The 22,672-nt window shown below is 43.2% G+C and overlaps 1 protein-coding gene across 4 annotated transcripts in view; it reads left to right on the top strand.

Annotated features, from left to right (window-relative positions):
* The window catches only part of NPRL3 (NPR3 like, GATOR1 complex subunit), a 366,504-nt gene extending 344,373 nt beyond the window's left edge, over window positions 1-22,131 (top strand). For all 4 annotated transcript variants that reach the window (XM_077448801.1, XM_077448799.1, XM_077448800.1 and 1 more), the window contains one exon: window positions 21,227-22,131. In XM_077448801.1, coding sequence (XP_077304927.1) covers window positions 21,227-21,392 — 166 coding nt within the window. In that variant the 3' untranslated portion in view covers window positions 21,393-22,131. The remainder of the gene's footprint in view (window positions 1-21,226) is intronic.
* The last annotated feature ends 541 nt before the right edge of the window (window positions 22,132-22,672 follow it).

Here is a 22,672-nt window from a genome sequence, read left to right as displayed (position 1 = left end):
CTGCAACATAACCATATTCTTGGATCCACTGCCACTTGTCAGAAACCATGAAATAAGGCAGAGACGGAAGTACAGTTAAATCACACTTGTTTAATAAAAGTAAAAGGAACAAACGTAGTCAAAACATAGCCAAAGGTCAGTAATCCGGAATGGATAGTCAGCCAAGCCAGAATTCAGGGATCAAAGTAGTGGAACAGCAAGCAGAATCCAGAGCCAGAAGAGATGTCAGCAAAACCTTTAAACAAGTACGCAGGAGATGTTTCTTGTGATGTTGACCAAGGCAAAGGCAGAGCTCTGGATTGGACGGTTAAAGTAGGCGGGACTGAAGAGCAGGATATCGACAACAGCTCAGTAACTGTGGAGAGAGGTGGGAGCTGGCAACTAGCTGACAGCTGAACTGCCAACTCAGAGAAGGAAGGGCTGATCCCAGCACTGACAGTACCCCCTCCTCAATGACCCCTCCCCCTCAAAGGACCACCAGGCTTGAGGGAAAAGCATCTATGGAAATCACAGAGGAGGACAGGGGCATGTACGTCCAAAGATGAGACCCAAGAGCGTTCCTCCGGCATGTACCCTTTCCAGTGCACCAGGTACTGTATGCCCCCACAGGAGTCAACAATGCACTGTACTTCATACTCCTCATGGTTCTCAACCTGTACAGGGTGAGGAGGTGGTAAAGTGGTTGCAGCAGTGGCGTACTAAGTGGGGGGGCGGGCCACCCCGGGTGCCACACACTTGTTGGGGTGTCAGGCCAGCGCCCCCCCCCCCCTCCGCAACTAAAGAGGAGACAGCGCCGTGCCTCGGGTTCGCAGCCCACACAGAGAGAGCCTGAGGTACTGGCAGTGGGCGGCATTGCGGGGGGGGTGGAGTGACATCTGCCGGCTCAGTGATCCAGGACCTGGCGCAATAATCCCCTTCTCTCTGTGGTCGCGTCGCGCTGCCGTTCTGATCAGTCTCGGGCAGCAGCTGTCACTCACAGCCGAGCAGAGTGAAGCCGCCTCCCCCTCCTGCATGCACAGCACTGTGTAGACAAGGAGGGGGAGGCGGCTTCACGCTGCTCGGCTGTGAGTGACAGCCGCTGCCCGAGACTGATCAGAACGGCGCAACGTGAGTCACGCGACCACAGAGAGAAGGGGATTATTGCACCGGGTCCCGGATCACTGAGCCGACAGGTGACACTCCACTCGGGTGCTGCTCACACCTCCCCCCTGCAATGCCGCTGCCTTGGGCTCGAGGTACACTATGGGTCCTTAGGGGAGGCTGTGCACTGTAGGGGGGTTCTTTACTGTGGTGGGTCCTGCACTGTAGGGGGGTCCTGCACTGTAGGGGGGTCCTGCACTGTAGGGGGGGTCCTGCACTGTAGGGGGTCTGCACTGTAGAAGGGGTCCTGCACTGTAGGGGGGGTCCTGCACTGTAGGGGGTCTGTAATGTAGGGGAAGATTCGGCACTGTAGGGGGTCTGTACTGTAGGTGAGGATTCTGTACTGTAGGGGGGTCTGTGCTGTAGGGGGAGGGGTCTGTACTGTAGGAGGGTCTGCACTGTAGGGGGGGGTCTGCGCTATAGGGTGGAGGGGTCTGTACTGTAGGAGGGTCTGCACTGTAGGGGAGGATTCTGTACTGTAGGGGGGTCTACACTGTAGATGGGGGTCTGTATGGTAGGGAGGGGTGTCTGCACTGTAGGGGGTCTGTGTAACATGCAGAGGGTCCAGAGCTGTGAGGGGCTGTGTAATGTAAAGAGGTGCAGGGTGCTGTGTAATGTAAAGGGGTCCAGAGGTTCAGGGTGCTGTGTAATGTAAAGGGATCCATAGGTACAAGGGCTGTGTAATGTAAAGGGGTCAGGAGGTTCAGGGTGCTATGTTATGTAAAGGGGTCCAGAGGTACAAGAGCTGTGTAATGTAAAGGGGTCCAGAGGTGCAGGCTGCTGTGTAATGTAAAGGGGTCCTTAGGTGCAAGGCCCTGTGTAATGTAAAGGGGTCCAGAGGTGCAGGGTGCTGTGTAATGTAAAGAGGTCCTTAGGCGCAAGGTCCTGTGTAATGTAAAGGGGTCCAGAGGTACAAGAGCTGTGTAATGTAAAGGGGTCCAGAGGTGCAGGCTGCTGTGTAATGTAAAGGGGTCCAGGCTGCTGTGTAATGTAAAGAGGTCCTTAGGTGCAAGGTCCTGTATAATGTAAAGGGGTCCAGACGTGCAGGGTGCTGTGTAATGTAAATGGGTCCAGAGGTGCAGTTCAGGAGGGGGCGGTACACAGTAGTGACAAAAAGATATTGAAGGATGCAGAGGTATGCAGGGGACACCGTGGGTGTTTTTACATTTTATGGTGGGGGGGGTGCCAGATATAGGATCCGCCCCGGGTGCCAAATGCTTTAGGTACGCCCCTGAGTTGCAGACCAAAGATTTTAATAAGGAGACATGAAATACATTTGAAATAGGCATATTAGAAGGAAGGGCTCATGCTTAAGCCACTGGGTTTATCCTGCAAAGAATACGGAAATGCCCAATAAACCAAGGTTAACCAAGCTAACTTCAGTGAGGAAACACAAAGTCGGAGGTTTTGAGATGACAGCCAAACCCTGTCCCCAACCTGGTAGGAAGGCGCAGGCAGGCGTCTGCGGTCATCATTGAGTCTGTACCTATCATTAGCATGATTAGCCTCCTGGACTTGAGCCCAAGTGAAACGAAGACCAAGGAGATGCTCCTTTAATGCAGGAATACTCTGCGGAACAAACGAGTCACGCAACATGGAAGGTTGATAACCATAGTTTGCCATAAACGGGGACAATCGGGAAGCAGAATTCAAGGCACTGTTGTGAGCAAACTCTGCCCATGGTAATAGGTCTGAACAGTTGTTATGATGGCCAAAAATATAGCAACGTAGGAATTTCTCCAAGGACTGTCTCGTTCTGCGGCCCCATTAGACTGCAGGTGATACGCAGGGGAAAAAGCAAGCTGAATTCTCAGCTGTGCACAAAAGGCTCGCCAGAAACGGGACACAAACTTGACTACCCCTGTCCTAGAAAATCACCTTGGGTAGCCCATGTAAGCAAAAGATCTCCCGAGTAAAAATGGAAGCCAATTCCTTGGGCAACTTAAGTGGAATACAATGACACATCTTTGAGAACTGGTCAACCACCATAATGATTACTGTGTTGTCCTGGGAGTTGGGTAACTCCACAATGAAATCCATAGACAGGCGGGTCCATGGCCTCTCTCCATTGTGTATGGGTTGTAGGAGGCCCACTGGAAGATGTCGTGCATTCTTACTGTGAGCACACACGGAACAGGCAGCTACGAAGGCAGTTACATCAGCACGTAGACTAGGCCACTAGAATTGTTTTGAAATGGCCCAAATGAGTTGATTCTACCCAGGGTGGCCAGCTGCCTTGGGAGAACGGTAAGTCTGGAGCACGGCAGTACGGAGACTCTCTGGGACAAAGCAGCGGTCACAAGGCTTCTCGGAAGGAGCATGGACCTGAGCAGCAAGAATTTCGTCACCCAAAGGAGAAGTGAGACTGGTCTGAACCGTAGCCAGAATATGATCAGGAGGGATCACAGGAACCGGAACCGACTTCAACTTAGAAGTGGAGGAAAATTGTCCTGACGAGGTGTCAGCCCTTACATTCATAGTACCCGATAAGAATGAAACAATGTAATTGAAACTTGACAAGAAAAGAGCCCAACGCGCCCTTCTGGGAGAGAAGCTAAAATGATCAAAATGATCGACAACAGCTCTTTGTCACCAATCTCGTAATTGTACTCCACAGGTAAAAATTTCTTGGAAAAGTAGCCACAAGTATGCATAGCACTCTCAGAGGTAGGATGTTGAGACAGAAGGGCGCCAAAACCATCTCAGAAGCATCAACCTCAAGGATAGACGGTAACGTAGGATCAGGATGTGCCAACACAGGAGCAGAAACAAAGGTAGCCTTGAGACTCTCACAGGTCTTAATGGACTCCGGAGACCAACTCTTTGAATTACCATCTTTTCAGGTCATATCAGTCAGGGGGTTGACCAGAGGTGAGAAGTTATGAATAAACTTCCGATAATAGTTGGCAAAGCCCAGGAAAATGCGGCAGAGGACGTAAACCCACGGGTCGGGCCACTGTAGTTTCTCTGGATCCATCGAAAAAAACAGCTGTGGAAATTACACAAATTTGTCCAGGAATGCCCAGGAATTTAACCTGGGACAGGGGTGGTGGGTTGGCAGTGACGTAAGAGGACCAGATTGGGGGACAGCGCCCTCTATCTGATCCTCCCTATGCCACAAACCACACAGTAGGATGTGGCACTGGGTGGCCTCATAGTGCTCGAATACCCATAAGAGTCACTGAGATATAGCCAACCGTTCAAAAGACTCATTATGCCTCGTAGATTATGTGTTGGGGTGTTAGCTTTCCAAAATAGGGTAATTTTGTGGGTGTTTCCATTGTCCTGGTGCTCCAGGGTCTTCAAAAGTGTAATAGGTGGTTGAGAAATGAGATGTGTAATTTATGCTTGTAGAACACCTGAAGGTGCTACTTCAATGTTGGGCTTCTGTATGTGGCCAGGCTATGTAAAAGTCTCACACATGTGGTATTGCCATACTCAGGAGTGGCAGAATGTATTTTGGGGTGACATTTTTGCTATGTACATGCTATGTGTTAGAAATATCTTATAAATTGACAATTTTTTTTATACATTTTCCAAAAACTTCTGGAAAAAAAATTAACCATTCAAAAGACTCATTATGCCTTATAGATTATGAATGAGTGACTTTTGTATAGCGCTACCAATGCGAACTCAATCGCCTCAGGGCGCTTTTTGCCGCCGGTGTCATCTGCGGTATAGCACTTACAAACACATACTAGGGCAAATTTTTTTTAGACAGTATCTAATTAACCTACCAGCATGTCTTTGGAGTGTGGGAGGAAACCGTAGTACCCGTAGGAAACCCATGCAGGCACAGGGAGAACTTGCATGTTGGGCCTCTGTATGTAGGCAGACTGTGTAAGTCTTACACATGTGGTATCGCTATATTCAGGAGGAGCAGCAGAATGTATTTTGGGGTGTCGTACGTATGCATGTGCTATGTAACAGAATGAACTTGCTATGACAATTTTGTGTAAAAAAAAAAAAAAAAAATTCCATGCTCTCAAGAATTGTGGGGAAAAAATTACAACTTAAAAAATTCACCATGCCTCTTACTAAATACCTTGGAATGTCTAAATGGGTAATTTTGGGGGTATTTGTACTTTCCTGGCTTGTTGGGGTCTCAAGAAATGAGATGGGCTGTCAGTACATCAGGTGTGATCTGCGCCATAGCTTGTAGACTCTCTAACTTTCACAGAGACCAAATAATATACACTAATTTAGGTTATTTTTTACTAAAGATATGTAGCGGTATACATTTTGGCCCAACTGTATGAAGAAAAATGATTTGTTTGCAAAATTTTAAGATAGAAACAAAAAAAAAGTGTTATTTTTTTTTCAAAAGGTTCTCTTTTTTTTTTTTGCTTATATTACAAAAAAACAAAAACCCAGCAGTGATTAAATACCACCAAAAGAAAGCCCTGTTTCAGAGAACAAAATGCTAAAAAATGTGTTTGGATACAATGTAGCGTGACTGAGTAATTGTCAATTATCATTCAAAGTGTGAGAGCGCTGAAAATTGGCCTGAATCTTCCAGATTCCATGTAGTTGTTAATATAGCGTTGCATATATTAACTGTATATTATATACAGTTGCATTATTTTAATTAGTATTTGATTCATTAATGTGGCTTTTAATATATAATTTTTCTGTGTGTATAATAAAAGTATATTTTTCTACAATTACTGTCTGGCCATGCCTAAAAGGTATTTTTTTTCTCCAAATCCTTCTTACATTTAAATGGGACGTGGCACTGTTTACCTATATATACAGTGGTGTGAAAAAGAGTTTGCCCCCTTCCTCATTTCCTGTTCCTTTGCATGTTTGTCACACTTAAGTGTTTCGGAACATCAAACCAATTTAAACAATAGTCAAGCACAACACAAGTAAACACAAAATGCAATTTGTAAATGAAGGTGTTTATTATTAAAGGTGAAAAAAAATCCAAACCATCATGGCCCTGTGTGAAAAAGTGATTGCCCCCCTTGTTAAAACATACTATAACTGTGGTTGTCCACACCTGAGTTCAATTTCTCTAGCCACACCCAGGCCTGATTATTGCCACACCTGTTCACAATCAAGGCATCACTTAAATAGGAGCTGCTTGACACAGTAAGGTCCACCAGAAGATCCTTAAAAGCTACACATCATGCCGAGACCCAAAGAAATTCAGGAACAATTGAGAAAGAAAGTAATTGAGATCTATAAGTCTGGAAAGGGTTATAAAGCCATTACCAAAGCTTTGGGAATCCAGCGAACCACAGTGAGAGCCATTATCCACAAATGGCGAAGACATGGAACAGTGGTGAACCTTCCCAGGAGTGGCCGGCCGCCCAAAATTACCCCAAGAGCGCAGCGACGACTCATCCAAGAGGTCACAAAAGACCCCACAACAATGTCCAAGGAACTGCAGGCCTCACTTGCCTCAGTTAAGGTCAGTGTTCATGCCTCCACCATCAGGAAAAGACTGGGCAAAAATGGCCTGCATGGCAGAGTTCCAAGGAGAAAACCACTGCTGAGCAAAAAGAACATCAAAGCTCGTCTCAATTTCTCCACAACACATCTTGATGATCCCCAAGACTTTTGGGACAACATTCTGTGGACCGATGAGACAAAAGTGGAACACTTTGGAAGGTGTGTGTCCAAGTATATCTGGCGTAGAAGGAACACTGCATTTCATAAAAAGAACATTATACCAACAGTAAAATATGGTGGTGGTAGTGTGATGGTCTGGGGCTGTTTTGCTGCTTCAGGACCTGGAAGACTTGCCGTGATAAAAGGAACTATGAATTCTGCTGTCTACCAAGAGATCCTGAAGGAGAATGTCCGACCATCTGTTCGTGTACTCAAGCTGAAACGAACTTGGGTTCTGCAGCAGGACAATGATCCTAAACACACCAGCAAGTCCACCACCGAATGGCTGAAGAAAAACAAAATGAAGACTTTGGAGTGGCCTAGCCAAAGTCCTGACTTGAATCCTATTGAGATGTTGTGGTATGACCTTAAAAAGGCCGTTCATGCTCGAAAATCCTCTAATGTAACTGAATTAGGACCATTCTGCAAAGATGAGTGGGCCAAAATTCCTCCAGGACGCTGTAAAAGCCTCATTGCACGTTATCGCAAACGCTTGGTTGCAGTTGTTGCTGCTAAGGGTGGCCCAACCAGTTATTAGGTTTAGGGGGCAATCACTTTTTCACACAGGGCCATGATGGTTTGGATTTTTTTTCACCTTTAATAATAAACACCTTCATTTACAAATTGCATTTTGTGTTTACTTGTGTTGTCCTTGACTATTGTTTAAATTGGTTTGATGTTCCGAAACACTTAAGTGTGACAAACATGCAAAGGAACAGGAAATGAGGAAGGGGGCAAACACTTTTTCACACCACTGTAGTATCTACAGTACAACTCTGTGCTGATACAGTTTCTATCTATTAATATATTTAAGATTCTAATCCTTAAAGTGGTTGTAAACCCTTACAAACCACTTTGACCTACAGGTAAGCCTAGATTAAGGCTTACCTGTAGGTCTAAGAAATATCTCCTAAACCTATACGGTTTAGGAGATATTTGCCCGAAGAAAGGCAACGCTGTCTACGGCGCATGTGCCGTAGACAGCGGCGCGCAGGCGCACTAAGCGCGCCATCGTCAATGACAAAGATGGGTGCGTGTCAGCTCCAGTGCGCATGCGCGGTAGTGACGGCTTCGCCGAAGGACAGCGGCGGAGCTGTGAGACCCCACCGAGAAGATGGATGCGCCGGACTACAGGGGACAGCGTTGACTTCGCTGGCTCCTGTGTCAGGTAAGTGACACATAATGGAATTATGCTTTGCCTTTGCAGGGAATGAAAGAGGAAGTAAACCCTGATGAGTTTACTTCCTCTTTCATTCCCTGCAAAGGCAAAGCATAATGGACTACTATGCATCACATAGTAGTCCATTATGTGTCACTTACCTGACACGGGAGCCAGCGAAGTCGCCGCTGTCCCTTGTAGTCCGCCGCATTCATCAACTTGGTGGGGTCTCGCAGCTCCGCCGCTGTCATTCGGCGAAGCCGCGATGACGTCACTCCCGCGCATGCGCACGGGAGCCGACACGCACGGCAGCTCCGTCATTGAGAATGCCGCACTCAGTGCGCCTGTGCGCCGCTGTCTACGGCGCATGCGCCGTAGACAGCAGTGCCTGTTTTTGGGCAAATATCTCCTAAACCATACAGGTTTTGGAGATATTTCTTGGACCTACAGGTAAGCCTTAATCTAGGCTTACCTGTAGGTCAAAGTGGTTTGTAAGGGTTTACAACCACTTTAACTTGTGTATGTGACAGAAATACTCCCACTGTCAGTCAATGTCTCGTAATGATCCAGTACAGAAAATGTTCTGTTGACTGGTCTTTGTAAAAAAAAAAAAAATATTTCTTCAGTTTGTGTCCATCTGCTGTTAATATTCTACTATGGTGTAGACAGAATAAAACACAGTGCTATCATTTATATTAAGTGACTTTTGCCAGAAAATGAAAACTACTATTAAAAGATCAAGGGCATTTCTCATGAATCCCTAGCAGAGTTTATCATTGACCTTTAAACTCCAGCTTACCTACACTGTTTATATTTGAAAAAATAAATAAAATACATGTGCATTTATTGAATCCCTAAAAATCTGCTAGGTCACAAATTGATATATAGCAAGCAGCCACTTAAGGACCGCCGTATTGCCAATGTACGTCATTGCAATGGCACGTACAGGCACAAGCACGTACATGTACATGTGCTTGTCTTCCAGCGCGTGGGGGGTCCGATCGGACCCCCTCCTGCTGGATACGGTGGTCCGGTTCGCTTCAGGAGCGATCCGGGATGAGGGGATGGCCATTGGTTTCTGGCCACCCCCTCTCGATCGCTCCTGGCGAATGAGAAGCTTCCTCCCACTGTGTATTGTATACACAGGCAGGGAGGAAGTGATGTCATTCTCCTCGGGGCGGTCTTTTTGACCGGACTACGAGGAGAAGACTAAAAGTAAGTGCACCAAACACTACTCTAACACATAGCTAGTGTTGCTAGGTAGCTAGTTATTTTTTTTAGGTTCACCGCCAGGTTTTTATAGCGCTAGGTACCCCCATATACTACCCAATAATGGTTTTAACCCCCTGATTGCCCCTAGTTAACCCTTTCACCAGCGATCACAGTATAAGTGTCACTGGTGACGCCGGTTAGCCAGTTAGTTATTTAGGTTCCCCATCAGGTTTTTATATAGCGCCAGGGACCCCCATATACTACCTAATAAAAATTTGAACCCCCTGATTGCCCCTAGTTAACCCTTTCACCAGTGATCACCGTATAAGTGTTACGGGTGACTCTGGTTAGTTTGCTTTTTATAGCATCAGGGCACCCACCATTTATTACCCAATAAAGGTTTAACCCCCTGATCACCCGGCGGGTGATATCAATTAGGTTTTAGGGTCAGGGTCTGCGTCGCTCCAGGCAGCGCTAGGTTAGTGCCAGTACCGCTAACACCCACGTACAAAGCATAAACCTCCCGTAGTGAGGTTCAATATCTGATCAGATCTATACTAGCATCCCCAGCAGTTTAGGGTTCCAAAAAAACGCATTGTTAGCGGAATCAGCCCAGATACCTGCTGGCACCTGCGTTTTGCCCCTCTGCCCAGCCCACCCAAGTGCAGTATCGATCGATCACTGTCACTTACAAAACACTAAACACATAACTGCAGCGATCGCAGAGTCAGGCCTGATCCCTGCGATCGCTAACAGTTTTTTTTTTGGTAGCATTTTATATTTAAATCCGGAAGGCAGTGCTTGGTTTTCGGGGTCCCGTACGTGGCTAGGCTCCCAAAAAGTCCCCCACATGTGGTATCCCCGTACTCGGAAGAAGCAGCAGAATTTATTTTGGGGTGTAATTTGACTTATGCCCATAGCATGTGTGAGCAATATATCATTTAGTGACAGCTTTGTGCAAAAAAAAAAAAAATTGTAATATTCCTGCAACTTGTGGCAAAATATAAAATATTTCATGGACTCAACATGCCTCTCAGTAAATAGCTTGGGGTGTCTACTTTCCAAAATTGGGTCATTTGGGGGGGGTTTTGTGCTATTTTGGCATTTTATGGCCTTCGAAACTGTGATAGGTAGTGAGGAGTGAAATCAAAAATTTGCACCCTTAGAAACCCTGAAGGCAGTGATTGGTTTTCGGGGTGCCGTACGCAGCTAGACTCCCAAAAAGTCCCACATATGTGGTATCCCCATACTCAGGAGAAGCAGCAGAATATATTTTGGGGTGCAATTCCACATATAACTATGGCATGTGTGAGCAATATATCATTTAGTGACAACTTTTTGTAAACTTTTTTTTTTTTTGTGTCATTATTCAATCACTTGGGACAAAAAAAAAAATATTCAATGGGCTCAACATGCCTCTCCACAACTTCCTTGGGGTGTCTACTTTCCAAAATTTTGGGGTCATTTGGGGGGGGGTTTTGTGTTATTTTGGCATTTTATGGCCTTCGAAACCGTGATAGGTAGTGAGGAGTGAAATCAAAAATTTGCACCCTTAGAAATCCTGAAGGCAGTGATTGGTTTTCGGGGGTGCCGTACGCGGCTAGACTCCCAAAAAGTCCCACATATGTGGTATCCCCGTACTCAGGAGAAGCAGCAGAATATATTTTGGGGTGCAATTCCACATATAACTATGGCATGTGTGAGCAATATATCATTTAGTGACAACTTTTTGTAAACTTTTTTTTTTTTTTTTGTCATTATTCAATCACTTGGGACAAAAAAAAAAAATATTCAATGGGCTCAACATGCCTCTCCACAACTTCCTTGGGGTGTCTACTTTCCAAAATGGGGTCATTTGGGGGGGGGGGGGGTTTGTACTGCCCTGCCATTTTAGCACCTCAAGAAATGAGATGTCGTAAATTAAAAGCTGTGTAAATTCCAGAAAATGTACTCTAGTTTGTAGACGCTATAACTTTTGCGCAAACCAATAAATATACACTTATTGACATTTTTTTTTACTAAAGACATGTGGCTGAATAAATTTTGCCCTAAATGTATGACTAAAATTGAGTTTATTCGATTTTTCTTATAACAAAAAGTAGAAAATATAATTTTTTCTCAAAATTTTCGGTCTTTTTTCATTTATATCGCAAAAAATAAAAATCGCAGAGGCAATCAAATAGCATCAAAAGAAAGCTCTATTTGTGGGAAGAAAAGGACGCAAATTTCGTTTGGGTACAACATTGCATGACCGCGCAATTACCAGTTAAAGCAGTGCAGTGCGAAATTGTAAAAAGACCTCTGGTCCTTAGGCTGTTAATTGGTCCGGGGCTAAAGTGGTTAATCAATTGTGATACCAGCTGTGAACAATATAAATGCAAAATAATAAGCAGTGCTAATATAAGCTTCAGCTCAATAAAAATACATAAAGTGCAAAAATAGAAAATTCTTATAGAGAAAATGTTAAATATACAAATTCATATATTTACACACATTCAAAAGTGGCAAATGCAACCAAGAACATTTATTTTTTCAAATAACAATTTATTAAGTTTTCGTGGTCGCAGAACAAAAGTAGTAGTGCAGGCATACAGCAATAGTAACATGGCTTCCAAAACACAGGAGGCCCAACATGAGTGTGCAGTGCAGAAAAGTACAGTACCGGGAAATACAGCGGGATCAGACCAACCGGCCCAGGATGCATAGCAGGACGGAAGACACCAAAAGTCAGTTATCCGTGCTGGGGTCCGAAAGGCCACCCGGGGTCTGCTGCGTAACTTACATGCCAAACTTAAAACAAAATAAGGACCATCAGTAATGCGAACGAGAAGAGTGGAGGAGAAAAGAGGAGAGAGAAGGAAGGAAAGAGGGAAAGACAGAGAAAAAGAAATAGAGTGCCAACGGTCCACTTCACCATGTCCACACCGGTACACCATCAGTCCTCCAGCAGCCGCCACCTCCCCCAGACCAGGTCATGCTCTTCCAGCCTGTCCCTCACCCTGGCAGTCATCTTCTCCATGAGCTCGACGTCCTTGATCCTGGAGTAAAGGGCCTCCCTAGACGGGGGCAGTGGATTCTTCCAGTTACAAGGACATTTATTGATGTACATAAAGTGTATGTGAAGGGTCCTCCAATTGTGTGATAGCAGCCTAAAATATCCCAAAAGTGCAAATGAGTTTGACTGATGAGATCCACCACCGGACATACTCAGTATTTGCCTCTTACCAAAGGTGATTAATCAAAAATTATAATGGTAATATGCGCCTGTGGTACAACAGCCAGCATCAGATGAAAATGATTGCCACTTGGTCACAACTCCGACTATATCAAGGAATAAAAGAACAAGCCAACATAGTGAAGCCTATTTAACCACTTCAAGACCAAGCCTAGTTTTGACACTTGTTGCTTACAAGTTAAAATCAGTATTTTTTGCTAGAAAATTACTTAGAAACATCAAATCTTTTTTTTCACCTTTAATAATAAACACCTTCATTTACAAATTGCATTTTGTGTTTACTTGTGTTGTCCTTGACTATTGTTTAAATTGGTTTGATGTTCCGAAACACTTAAGTGTGACAAACATGCAAAGGAACAGGAAATGAGGAAGGGGGCAAACACTTTTTCACACCACTGTAGTATCTACAGTACAACTCTGTGCTGATACAGTTTCTATCTATTAATATATTTAAGATTCTAATCCTTAAAGTGGTTGTAAACCCTTACAAACCACTTTGACCTACAGGTAAGCCTAGATTAAGGCTTACCTGTAGGTCTAAGAAATATCTCCTAAACCTATACGGTTTAGGAGATATTTGCCCGAAGAAAGGCAACGCTGTCTACGGCGCATGTGCCGTAGACAGCGGCGCGCAGGCGCACTAAGCGCGCCATCGTCAATGACAAAGATGGGTGCGTGTCAGCTCCAGTGCGCATGCGCGGTAGTGACGGCTTCGCCGAAGGACAGCGGCGGAGCTGTGAGACCCCACCGAGAAGATGGATGCGCCGGACTACAGGGGACAGCGTTGACTTCGCTGGCTCCTGTGTCAGGTAAGTGACACATAATGGAATTATGCTTTGCCTTTGCAGGGAATGAAAGAGGAAGTAAACCCTGATGAGTTTACTTCCTCTTTCATTCCCTGCAAAGGCAAAGCATAATGGACTACTATGCATCACATAGTAGTCCATTATGTGTCACTTACCTGACACGGGAGCCAGCGAAGTCGCCGCTGTCCCTTGTAGTCCGCCGCATTCATCAACTTGGTGGGGTCTCGCAGCTCCGCCGCTGTCATTCGGCGAAGCCGCGATGACGTCACTCCCGCGCATGCGCACGGGAGCCGACACGCACGGCAGCTCCGTCATTGAGAATGCCGCACTCAGTGCGCCTGTGCGCCGCTGTCTACGGCGCATGCGCCGTAGACAGCAGTGCCTGTTTTTGGGCAAATATCTCCTAAACCATACAGGTTTTGGAGATATTTCTTGGACCTACAGGTAAGCCTTAATCTAGGCTTACCTGTAGGTCAAAGTGGTTTGTAAGGGTTTACAACCACTTTAACTTGTGTATGTGACAGAAATACTCCCACTGTCAGTCAATGTCTCGTAATGATCCAGTACAGAAAATGTTCTGTTGACTGGTCTTTGTAAAAAAAAAAAAAATATTTCTTCAGTTTGTGTCCATCTGCTGTTAATATTCTACTATGGTGTAGACAGAATAAAACACAGTGCTATCATTTATATTAAGTGACTTTTGCCAGAAAATGAAAACTACTATTAAAAGATCAAGGGCATTTCTCATGAATCCCTAGCAGAGTTTATCATTGACCTTTAAACTCCAGCTTACCTACACTGTTTATATTTGAAAAAATAAATAAAATACATGTGCATTTATTGAATCCCTAAAAATCTGCTAGGTCACAAATTGATATATAGCAAGCAGCCACTTAAGGACCGCCGTATTGCCAATGTACGTCATTGCAATGGCACGTACAGGCACAAGCACGTACATGTACATGTGCTTGTCTTCCAGCGCGTGGGGGGTCCGATCGGACCCCCTCCTGCTGGATACGGTGGTCCGGTTCGCTTCAGGAGCGATCCGGGATGAGGGGATGGCCATTGGTTTCTGGCCACCCCCTCTCGATCGCTCCTGGCGAATGAGAAGCTTCCTCCCACTGTGTATTGTATACACAGGCAGGGAGGAAGTGATGTCATTCTCCTCGGGGCGGTCTTTTTGACCGGACTACGAGGAGAAGACTAAAAGTAAGTGCACCAAACACTACTCTAACACATAGCTAGTGTTGCTAGGTAGCTAGTTATTTTTTTTAGGTTCACCGCCAGGTTTTTATAGCGCTAGGTACCCCCATATACTACCCAATAATGGTTTTAACCCCCTGATTGCCCCTAGTTAACCCTTTCACCAGCGATCACAGTATAAGTGTCACTGGTGACGCCGGTTAGCCAGTTAGTTATTTAGGTTCCCCATCAGGTTTTTATATAGCGCCAGGGACCCCCATATACTACCTAATAAAAATTTGAACCCCCTGATTGCCCCTAGTTAACCCTTTCACCAGTGATCACCGTATAAGTGTTACGGGTGACTCTGGTTAGTTTGCTTTTTATAGCATCAGGGCACCCACCATTTATTACCCAATAAAGGTTTAACCCCCTGATCACCCGGCGGGTGATATCAATTAGGTTTTAGGGTCAGGGTCTGCGTCGCTCCAGGCAGCGCTAGGTTAGTGCCAGTACCGCTAACACCCACGTACAAAGCATAAACCTCCCGTAGTGAGGTTCAATATCTGATCAGATCTATACTAGCATCCCCAGCAGTTTAGGGTTCCAAAAAAACGCATTGTTAGCGGAATCAGCCCAGATACCTGCTGGCACCTGCGTTTTGCCCCTCTGCCCAGCCCACCCAAGTGCAGTATCGATCGATCACTGTCACTTACAAAACACTAAACACATAACTGCAGCGATCGCAGAGTCAGGCCTGATCCCTGCGATCGCTAACAGTTTTTTTTTTGGTAGCATTTTATATTTAAATCCGGAAGGCAGTGCTTGGTTTTCGGGGTCCCGTACGTGGCTAGGCTCCCAAAAAGTCCCCCACATGTGGTATCCCCGTACTCGGAAGAAGCAGCAGAATTTATTTTGGGGTGTAATTTGACTTATGCCCATAGCATGTGTGAGCAATATATCATTTAGTGACAGCTTTGTGCAAAAAAAAAAAAAATTGTAATATTCCTGCAACTTGTGGCAAAATATAAAATATTTCATGGACTCAACATGCCTCTCAGTAAATAGCTTGGGGTGTCTACTTTCCAAAATTGGGTCATTTGGGGGGGGTTTTGTGCTATTTTGGCATTTTATGGCCTTCGAAACTGTGATAGGTAGTGAGGAGTGAAATCAAAAATTTGCACCCTTAGAAACCCTGAAGGCAGTGATTGGTTTTCGGGGTGCCGTACGCAGCTAGACTCCCAAAAAGTCCCACATATGTGGTATCCCCATACTCAGGAGAAGCAGCAGAATATATTTTGGGGTGCAATTCCACATATAACTATGGCATGTGTGAGCAATATATCATTTAGTGACAACTTTTTGTAAACTTTTTTTTTTTTTGTGTCATTATTCAATCACTTGGGACAAAAAAAAAAATATTCAATGGGCTCAACATGCCTCTCCACAACTTCCTTGGGGTGTCTACTTTCCAAAATTTTGGGGTCATTTGGGGGGGGGTTTTGTGTTATTTTGGCATTTTATGGCCTTCGAAACCGTGATAGGTAGTGAGGAGTGAAATCAAAAATTTGCACCCTTAGAAATCCTGAAGGCAGTGATTGGTTTTCGGGGGTGCCGTACGCGGCTAGACTCCCAAAAAGTCCCACATATGTGGTATCCCCGTACTCAGGAGAAGCAGCAGAATATATTTTGGGGTGCAATTCCACATATAACTATGGCATGTGTGAGCAATATATCATTTAGTGACAACTTTTTGTAAACTTTTTTTTTTTTTTTTGTCATTATTCAATCACTTGGGACAAAAAAAAAAAATATTCAATGGGCTCAACATGCCTCTCCACAACTTCCTTGGGGTGTCTACTTTCCAAAATGGGGTCATTTGGGGGGGGGGGGGGTTTGTACTGCCCTGCCATTTTAGCACCTCAAGAAATGAGATGTCGTAAATTAAAAGCTGTGTAAATTCCAGAAAATGTACTCTAGTTTGTAGACGCTATAACTTTTGCGCAAACCAATAAATATACACTTATTGACATTTTTTTTTACTAAAGACATGTGGCTGAATAAATTTTGCCCTAAATGTATGACTAAAATTGAGTTTATTCGATTTTTCTTATAACAAAAAGTAGAAAATATAATTTTTTCTCAAAATTTTCGGTCTTTTTTCATTTATATCGCAAAAAATAAAAATCGCAGAGGCAATCAAATAGCATCAAAAGAAAGCTCTATTTGTGGGAAGAAAAGGACGCAAATTTCGTTTGGGTACAACATTGCATGACCGCGCAATTACCAGTTAAAGCAGTGCAGTGCGAAATTGTAAAAAGACCTCTGGTCCTTAGGCTGTTAATTGGTCCGGGGCTAAAGTGGTTAATCAATTGTGATACCAGCTGTGAACAATATAAATGCAAAATAATAAGCAGTGCTAATATAAGCTTCAGCTCAATAAAAATACATAAAGTGCAAAAATAGAAAATTCTTATAGAGAAAATGTTAAATATACAAATTCATATATTTACACACATTCAAAAGTGGCAAATGCAACCAAGAACATTTATTTTTTCAAATAACAATTTATTAAGTTTTCGTGGTCGCAGAACAAAAGTAGTAGTGCAGGCATACAGCAATAGTAACATGGCTTCCAAAACACAGGAGGCCCAACATGAGTGTGCAGTGCAGAAAAGTACAGTACCGGGAAATACAGCGGGATCAGACCAACCGGCCCAGGATGCATAGCAGGACGGAAGACACCAAAAGTCAGTTATCCGTGCTGGGGTCCGAAAGGCCACCCGGGGTCTGCTGCGTAACTTACATGCCAAACTTAAAACAAAATAAGGACCATCAGTAATGCGAACGAGAAGAGTGGAGGAGAAAAGAGGAGAGAGAAGGAAGGAAAGAGGGAAAGACAGAGAAAAAGAAATAGAGTGCCAACGGTCCACTTCACCATGTCCACACCGGTACACCATCAGTCCTCCAGCAGCCGCCACCTCCCCCAGACCAGGTCATGCTCTTCCAGCCTGTCCCTCACCCTGGCAGTCATCTTCTCCATGAGCTCGACGTCCTTGATCCTGGAGTAAAGGGCCTCCCTAGACGGGGGCAGTGGATTCTTCCAGTTACAAGGACATTTATTGATGTACATAAAGTGTATGTGAAGGGTCCTCCAATTGTGTGATAGCAGCCTAAAATATCCCAAAAGTGCAAATGAGTTTGACTGATGAGATCCACCACCGGACATACTCAGTATTTGCCTCTTACCAAAGGTGATTAATCAAAAATTATAATGGTAATATGCGCCTGTGGTACAACAGCCAGCATCAGATGAAAATGATTGCCACTTGGTCACAACTCCGACTATATCAAGGAATAAAAGAACAAGCCAACATAGTGAAGCCTATTTAACCACTTCAAGACCAAGCCTAGTTTTGACACTTGTTGCTTACAAGTTAAAATCAGTATTTTTTGCTAGAAAATTACTTAGAAACATCAAATCAACACCAAACATCATAATTTTTTTTAGCAAAGACTCTAGAGAATAACATGTTGGTCCTTGCAATATTTTATGTCATGTAGTATTTGTGCAGTGGTCTTTTAAACACAATTTTTTGTGAAAAAATACACTTTTTGGAATAAAAAATAGGGAAACAGTAAGGTTAGCCCAATGTTTTTTTTTTTTTGCATATTGTGAAAGATGATGTTACATTGAGTAAATAGATAAATAACATGTCATGGTTTAAATTTGCACACACTCGTGGAATGGAGATAAACTAAGGTACCTGAAGTTTTCCATAGGCAACATTTAAAATGTTTTAGCGGTTACCTGTTTCGATCTACAGAGGAGGTCTTTTGCTAGAATTATTTCTCTTGCTCTAACAATCGCGACGATAGCTCACATGTGTGATTTGAACACTGTTTACATTTGCTAGCGTGAGGGGATGAGTGCGCTTTCAAATTATTATTTTTTTCTTTATTTTTTATTTAAAATTGTTCCTTAACCACTTACAGACCGGACCATTTTGCTGGTCAAAGACCACTTTTTGCGATTCGGCACTGGGTCGCTTTAACTGACAATTGCGCGGTCGTGCGACGTGGCTCCCAAACAAAATTGACGTCCTTTTTTTCCCCACGAATAGAGCTTTCTTTTGGTGGTATTTGATCACCCCTGCGGTTTTTATTTTTTGCGCTATAAACAAAAATAGAGCGACAATTTCGAAAAAAACACATTATTTTTTACTTTTTGTTATAATAAATATCCCCCAAAAATATATAAAAAAACATTTTTTTTTCCCTCAGTTTAAGCCGATACGTATTCTTCTACATATTTTTGGTAAAAAAAAATCGCAATAAGCGATTATTGATTGGTTTGCGCAAAAGTTATAGCTTTTACAAAATAGGGATAGTTTTATGGCATTTTTATTAATAATTTTTTATTTATTTTTTTACTAGTAATGGCGGCGATCAGCGATTTTTATTTTGACTGAGACATTATGGCGGACACATCGGACAATTTTGACACATTTTTGGGACCATTGTCAGTTATACAGCAATCGCTGCTATATAAATGCAGTGATTCATGTGTAAATGACACTGGCAGTGAAAGGGGTTAACCGGTGGGTGGCAGTGTAGGGGTTAAGTGTTCCTAGGGGTGTGTTACTAACTGTGGGGGGTTGGGCTTTCATTTAGTGAACACTGATCTCTGCTCCAATCACATGGAGCAGAGATCAGCGTCACTAGTTGCTAGGCAGAATGGAGAAATGCTGTTTACAACAGCATTTCTCCATTCAGCCGTCCCGTGAGACGATCGCGGGTATGCCCGCAGCGATCGAGTCCGCGGGGCCCGCGGCGATCGAGTCCGCGGGACCCGCGACCGGACTCACTGGGGTCCCGACCGGCACGTGAGCGTGCCGCCGGCGGCGCGATGGCAGGGCGGCATTGAAGATTGGACGTACCTGTACGCCAATATGCCTGCCTGTGCCATTCTGCTGACGTACATCGTCATGCGCTGGTCGGGAACCGGTTAAAAAAAAATCTGATTTTTTATTTTTTTTTTGCTGTCACAAGGAATGTAAAAATCCCTTGTGACAGTAATAGGCAGTGATATGTACTCTTTATGGAGGTATCGGGGGTCTAAAAAACTTCATATCCCTCCTTTGCACTTCAAAGTATTTCAAAATGCCAAAATCTGCATTTTGGAATACTGAAATTTTGTTTAAATCGGTGCCATTGGCGGCTGAGTAAACCGGAAGTTATGTCGTGATGTCACTTCCTTGTCTTTCCTTGTCTCTGGAAAAAGATGGTGTAGTTGTTTTTAAGATGCACAGTATGATGATACTTGAACAAGAAAGAGCTGCATGGTTAAGCTGGCAGAAAAAAAAACTTTTACTGTACAAGTTCTACCCAAAAAACTGGTTAAAATATGCCCAATAACATCTTGACGTGCCTCACTGGGCTTTTTTGTGGCCTTAGCACAGTAAAGGCTTCTTTCTGGCAGCTCAACCATGCAGCTTTTTGTTCAAGTATCATTGAATTGTGCTCCTTCAAAACAGCCACCCTGTCTTTTTGGAGAGCAGCCTGTATTTCTCCTGCGGTTACCTGTGGGTTTTTCCTTTCTATCCTGAACAATTCTTCTGCCATTTGTTGCTGCAATCTTTCTTGATCTACCTGACCTTGGCCTGGTAACAAAATATCCCTGAATTTTCCACTTCTTAATACGTGATTAAACAGCACTGACAAGCATATTCAAGGCTTTGGATATATTTTTTTATCCTTTTCCATTTTTGTAGTTTCATTACCTTGTTATGCAGGTCTTTTGACTGTTCTTTTCTACCGCCTTATGTCTCAGTGTCTAGCCTGCTTAGCACATCCATGTGAGAGCTAACAAACTCATTGACTATACACAGACGCTAATTGTGATTTAAAAAGCCACAAATGTGGGAAATTCACATTTAATTACCAATTTAAACTGTGTGTGCCACCTCCTGTGTCTGTACCAATGCCAAACATTCTAGGGTATGTAAACTTTTTATCAGGGCCATTTGGGTGATTTCTGTTGTTGTATTTTGTATCCTTTTTTAAATCATATGTGATAATAAATGGCTCCATGTGATTGCTATCCTTAAATGTTTTTTGGCATGATTTTCATATTTTCAATATTAATGCCAAAATTTCACAATTTCTGCCAGGGTATGCAAACATTTGAGCACAACTGTTTGCTGGCTTCCTATGTTGTACCACATGCGCATATGACCATTATAATTTTTGGTCCATCACATTTGGTAAGAGGTGTATACTAGTGTCTGGTGGTGGATCTCATCATTCAACCTCATTTGCACTTTGCACTTTCTGGATATTTTATGGAATTGAAATTGAAAGACTCTTCACATACACTTTATGTACATCAATCATTTTCTTTGTTGCGTTTTCACTTTTGACCTTTTGGAATATGTGTAAATACATGTGCATTCATGTCTGGTCATGTGACCCCAGAGTCCTCTTCTATATATGTGGTGGGGGCAGGATGCTGCAAGAATTGGTACCACATAATGATGTATCACTTTCTGCAGCATTCTCCCAGATCAGTGTGATGACGTGCCCAAGGTGGGCAGGTCCATAACAGCATGGGATCACAGGAAGTTGGGTGATTGACAGTTGGCCATCATTCAACCTGGAATACAAATGGCGCTGGGATTTGGAGAATCTCCAAGGCTCTTGTCAGGATGTCACCACCTGAAAAAAATGACATATTTCAGGTCCTAAACATTTAAAAGAAAAATAGCTGCAAAAAAAGCTTAAGCTAGAAGGTATTTTATAATTTTACCCAACTTTTTACAACTTGAAAAAAGTATTGACACCTGTATTTTAATTTTTTCTAATTTAACGTTCTAGGTTACTACACTATTTTCGAGGCCGGCATCATCTTGAAGAGATCATGTACAATGAGAACATGCGACGCTCACAACTCTTGATGCTGTTTGATAAATTCCGCAGTGTGTTAGTTGTGACAAACCATGAAGATCCTGTTATATCTGTTTTTCAGTCTGTCTTTCCTTAATCAGTGTGCTGAAAACCAAACACATTGTTTTTGTTTACTTTTTTACATATTTTAATTAATGGAAACAAAAAAAAACCCTCTCTAGCATTACATGTTAATATGTCGAATAGGTAATTCACTTTATTATCTAAAGAAAACCTGTCACAAGGAAAGCATGAAAGCCACAATTGGTCAACTCCATTTGAAAAAAAAATTGCTATTAACTTTTCTTTTACATAGTAAGGTTGAATAAAGACACCAGTCCATCCAGTTCAACATGAGTGAGTTTCTACAATTGTCCCTATCCCTGTACATCGCACACTCACATTGGTCCCTACCATCCAGGAGCCCACAATCCAAGGTCCCCATTCATATACTAGGGCCAATTTTGGACAGAAGCCAATTAACCTACCTGCATGTCTTTGGAGTGTGGGAGGAAACCGGAGTTTCTGATCTGAATGCTTGTTCCTGGTCAGCTGCTCAAAGTATTAAAGTCTACAGGACAGCAAAGCATTTAGGTAACTAGCATTTTCAAATGGAGACCAGTTCATAAAGAAAATCACAATACACTACTTGCAGCCTTGGACATCATGCTAAGTGCCAGACAGTTTGTTTTCATGGTCTTAAAAGTACCCCTCAGGTTCACTGTTCTAGGTAAACACCTTGAGACAACATGTTTAAAAACAAACAATCTTGGTATTGAGAATCTTTCATTTTGCTTTTTGTATGTGAAGTATGAAATAAAACTGTGACAAACCAAGTGGGAGAGTGCAGGGATCACCCTTTTCTTCATATTATATGCATGATTTTCAGAAGAAGGTTACCAATGGCAGCACTTGTATTTTTCCCATAACAGGTTTACTCTAAATTGATTTATTTTTCTTTGCCAAAGATTGCTAGCTATGAGAGTTAGTTGAAAGATTAAAAATCCAATCCAACATTGATGCAATTGGTTGTCCAACATAATTACAATACATCACGTTTTTAAATCAACTTTTTTCTTTATTTTTAAAGCATGCAAGCAGGATTAATAGTTACTGAACATTTGGGGTACATTGTGAAGAATTTCAAACCTTGGTGTTGAAAGCTGAAAGAGTATGTATTTTGATAGATTGAGGGGAGGGGTTTAGATTCCCTGTCAGATTTTTTTTCCCTATAATACCTCACTAAAGTGATTCTACTTTCTCTATTACTCATGGCAACAATTGTCATTGATGTGCAATACAATCTTTATTTTTTATTTTTTTAAGAGTTGTCACCTAAAGGGGATGTAAAGCTTATTTTCTTTTCAAATAGTAAGC

This window comes from Lithobates pipiens, unplaced genomic scaffold (assembly GCF_037356315.1).
Source record: "Lithobates pipiens isolate NorthernLeopardFrog02 unplaced genomic scaffold, aLitPip1_a1.2 Scaffold_22, whole genome shotgun sequence".
NCBI lineage: Eukaryota > Metazoa > Chordata > Amphibia > Anura > Ranidae > Lithobates > Lithobates pipiens.
This window is presented reverse-complemented; position numbering and strand designations above follow the sequence as displayed.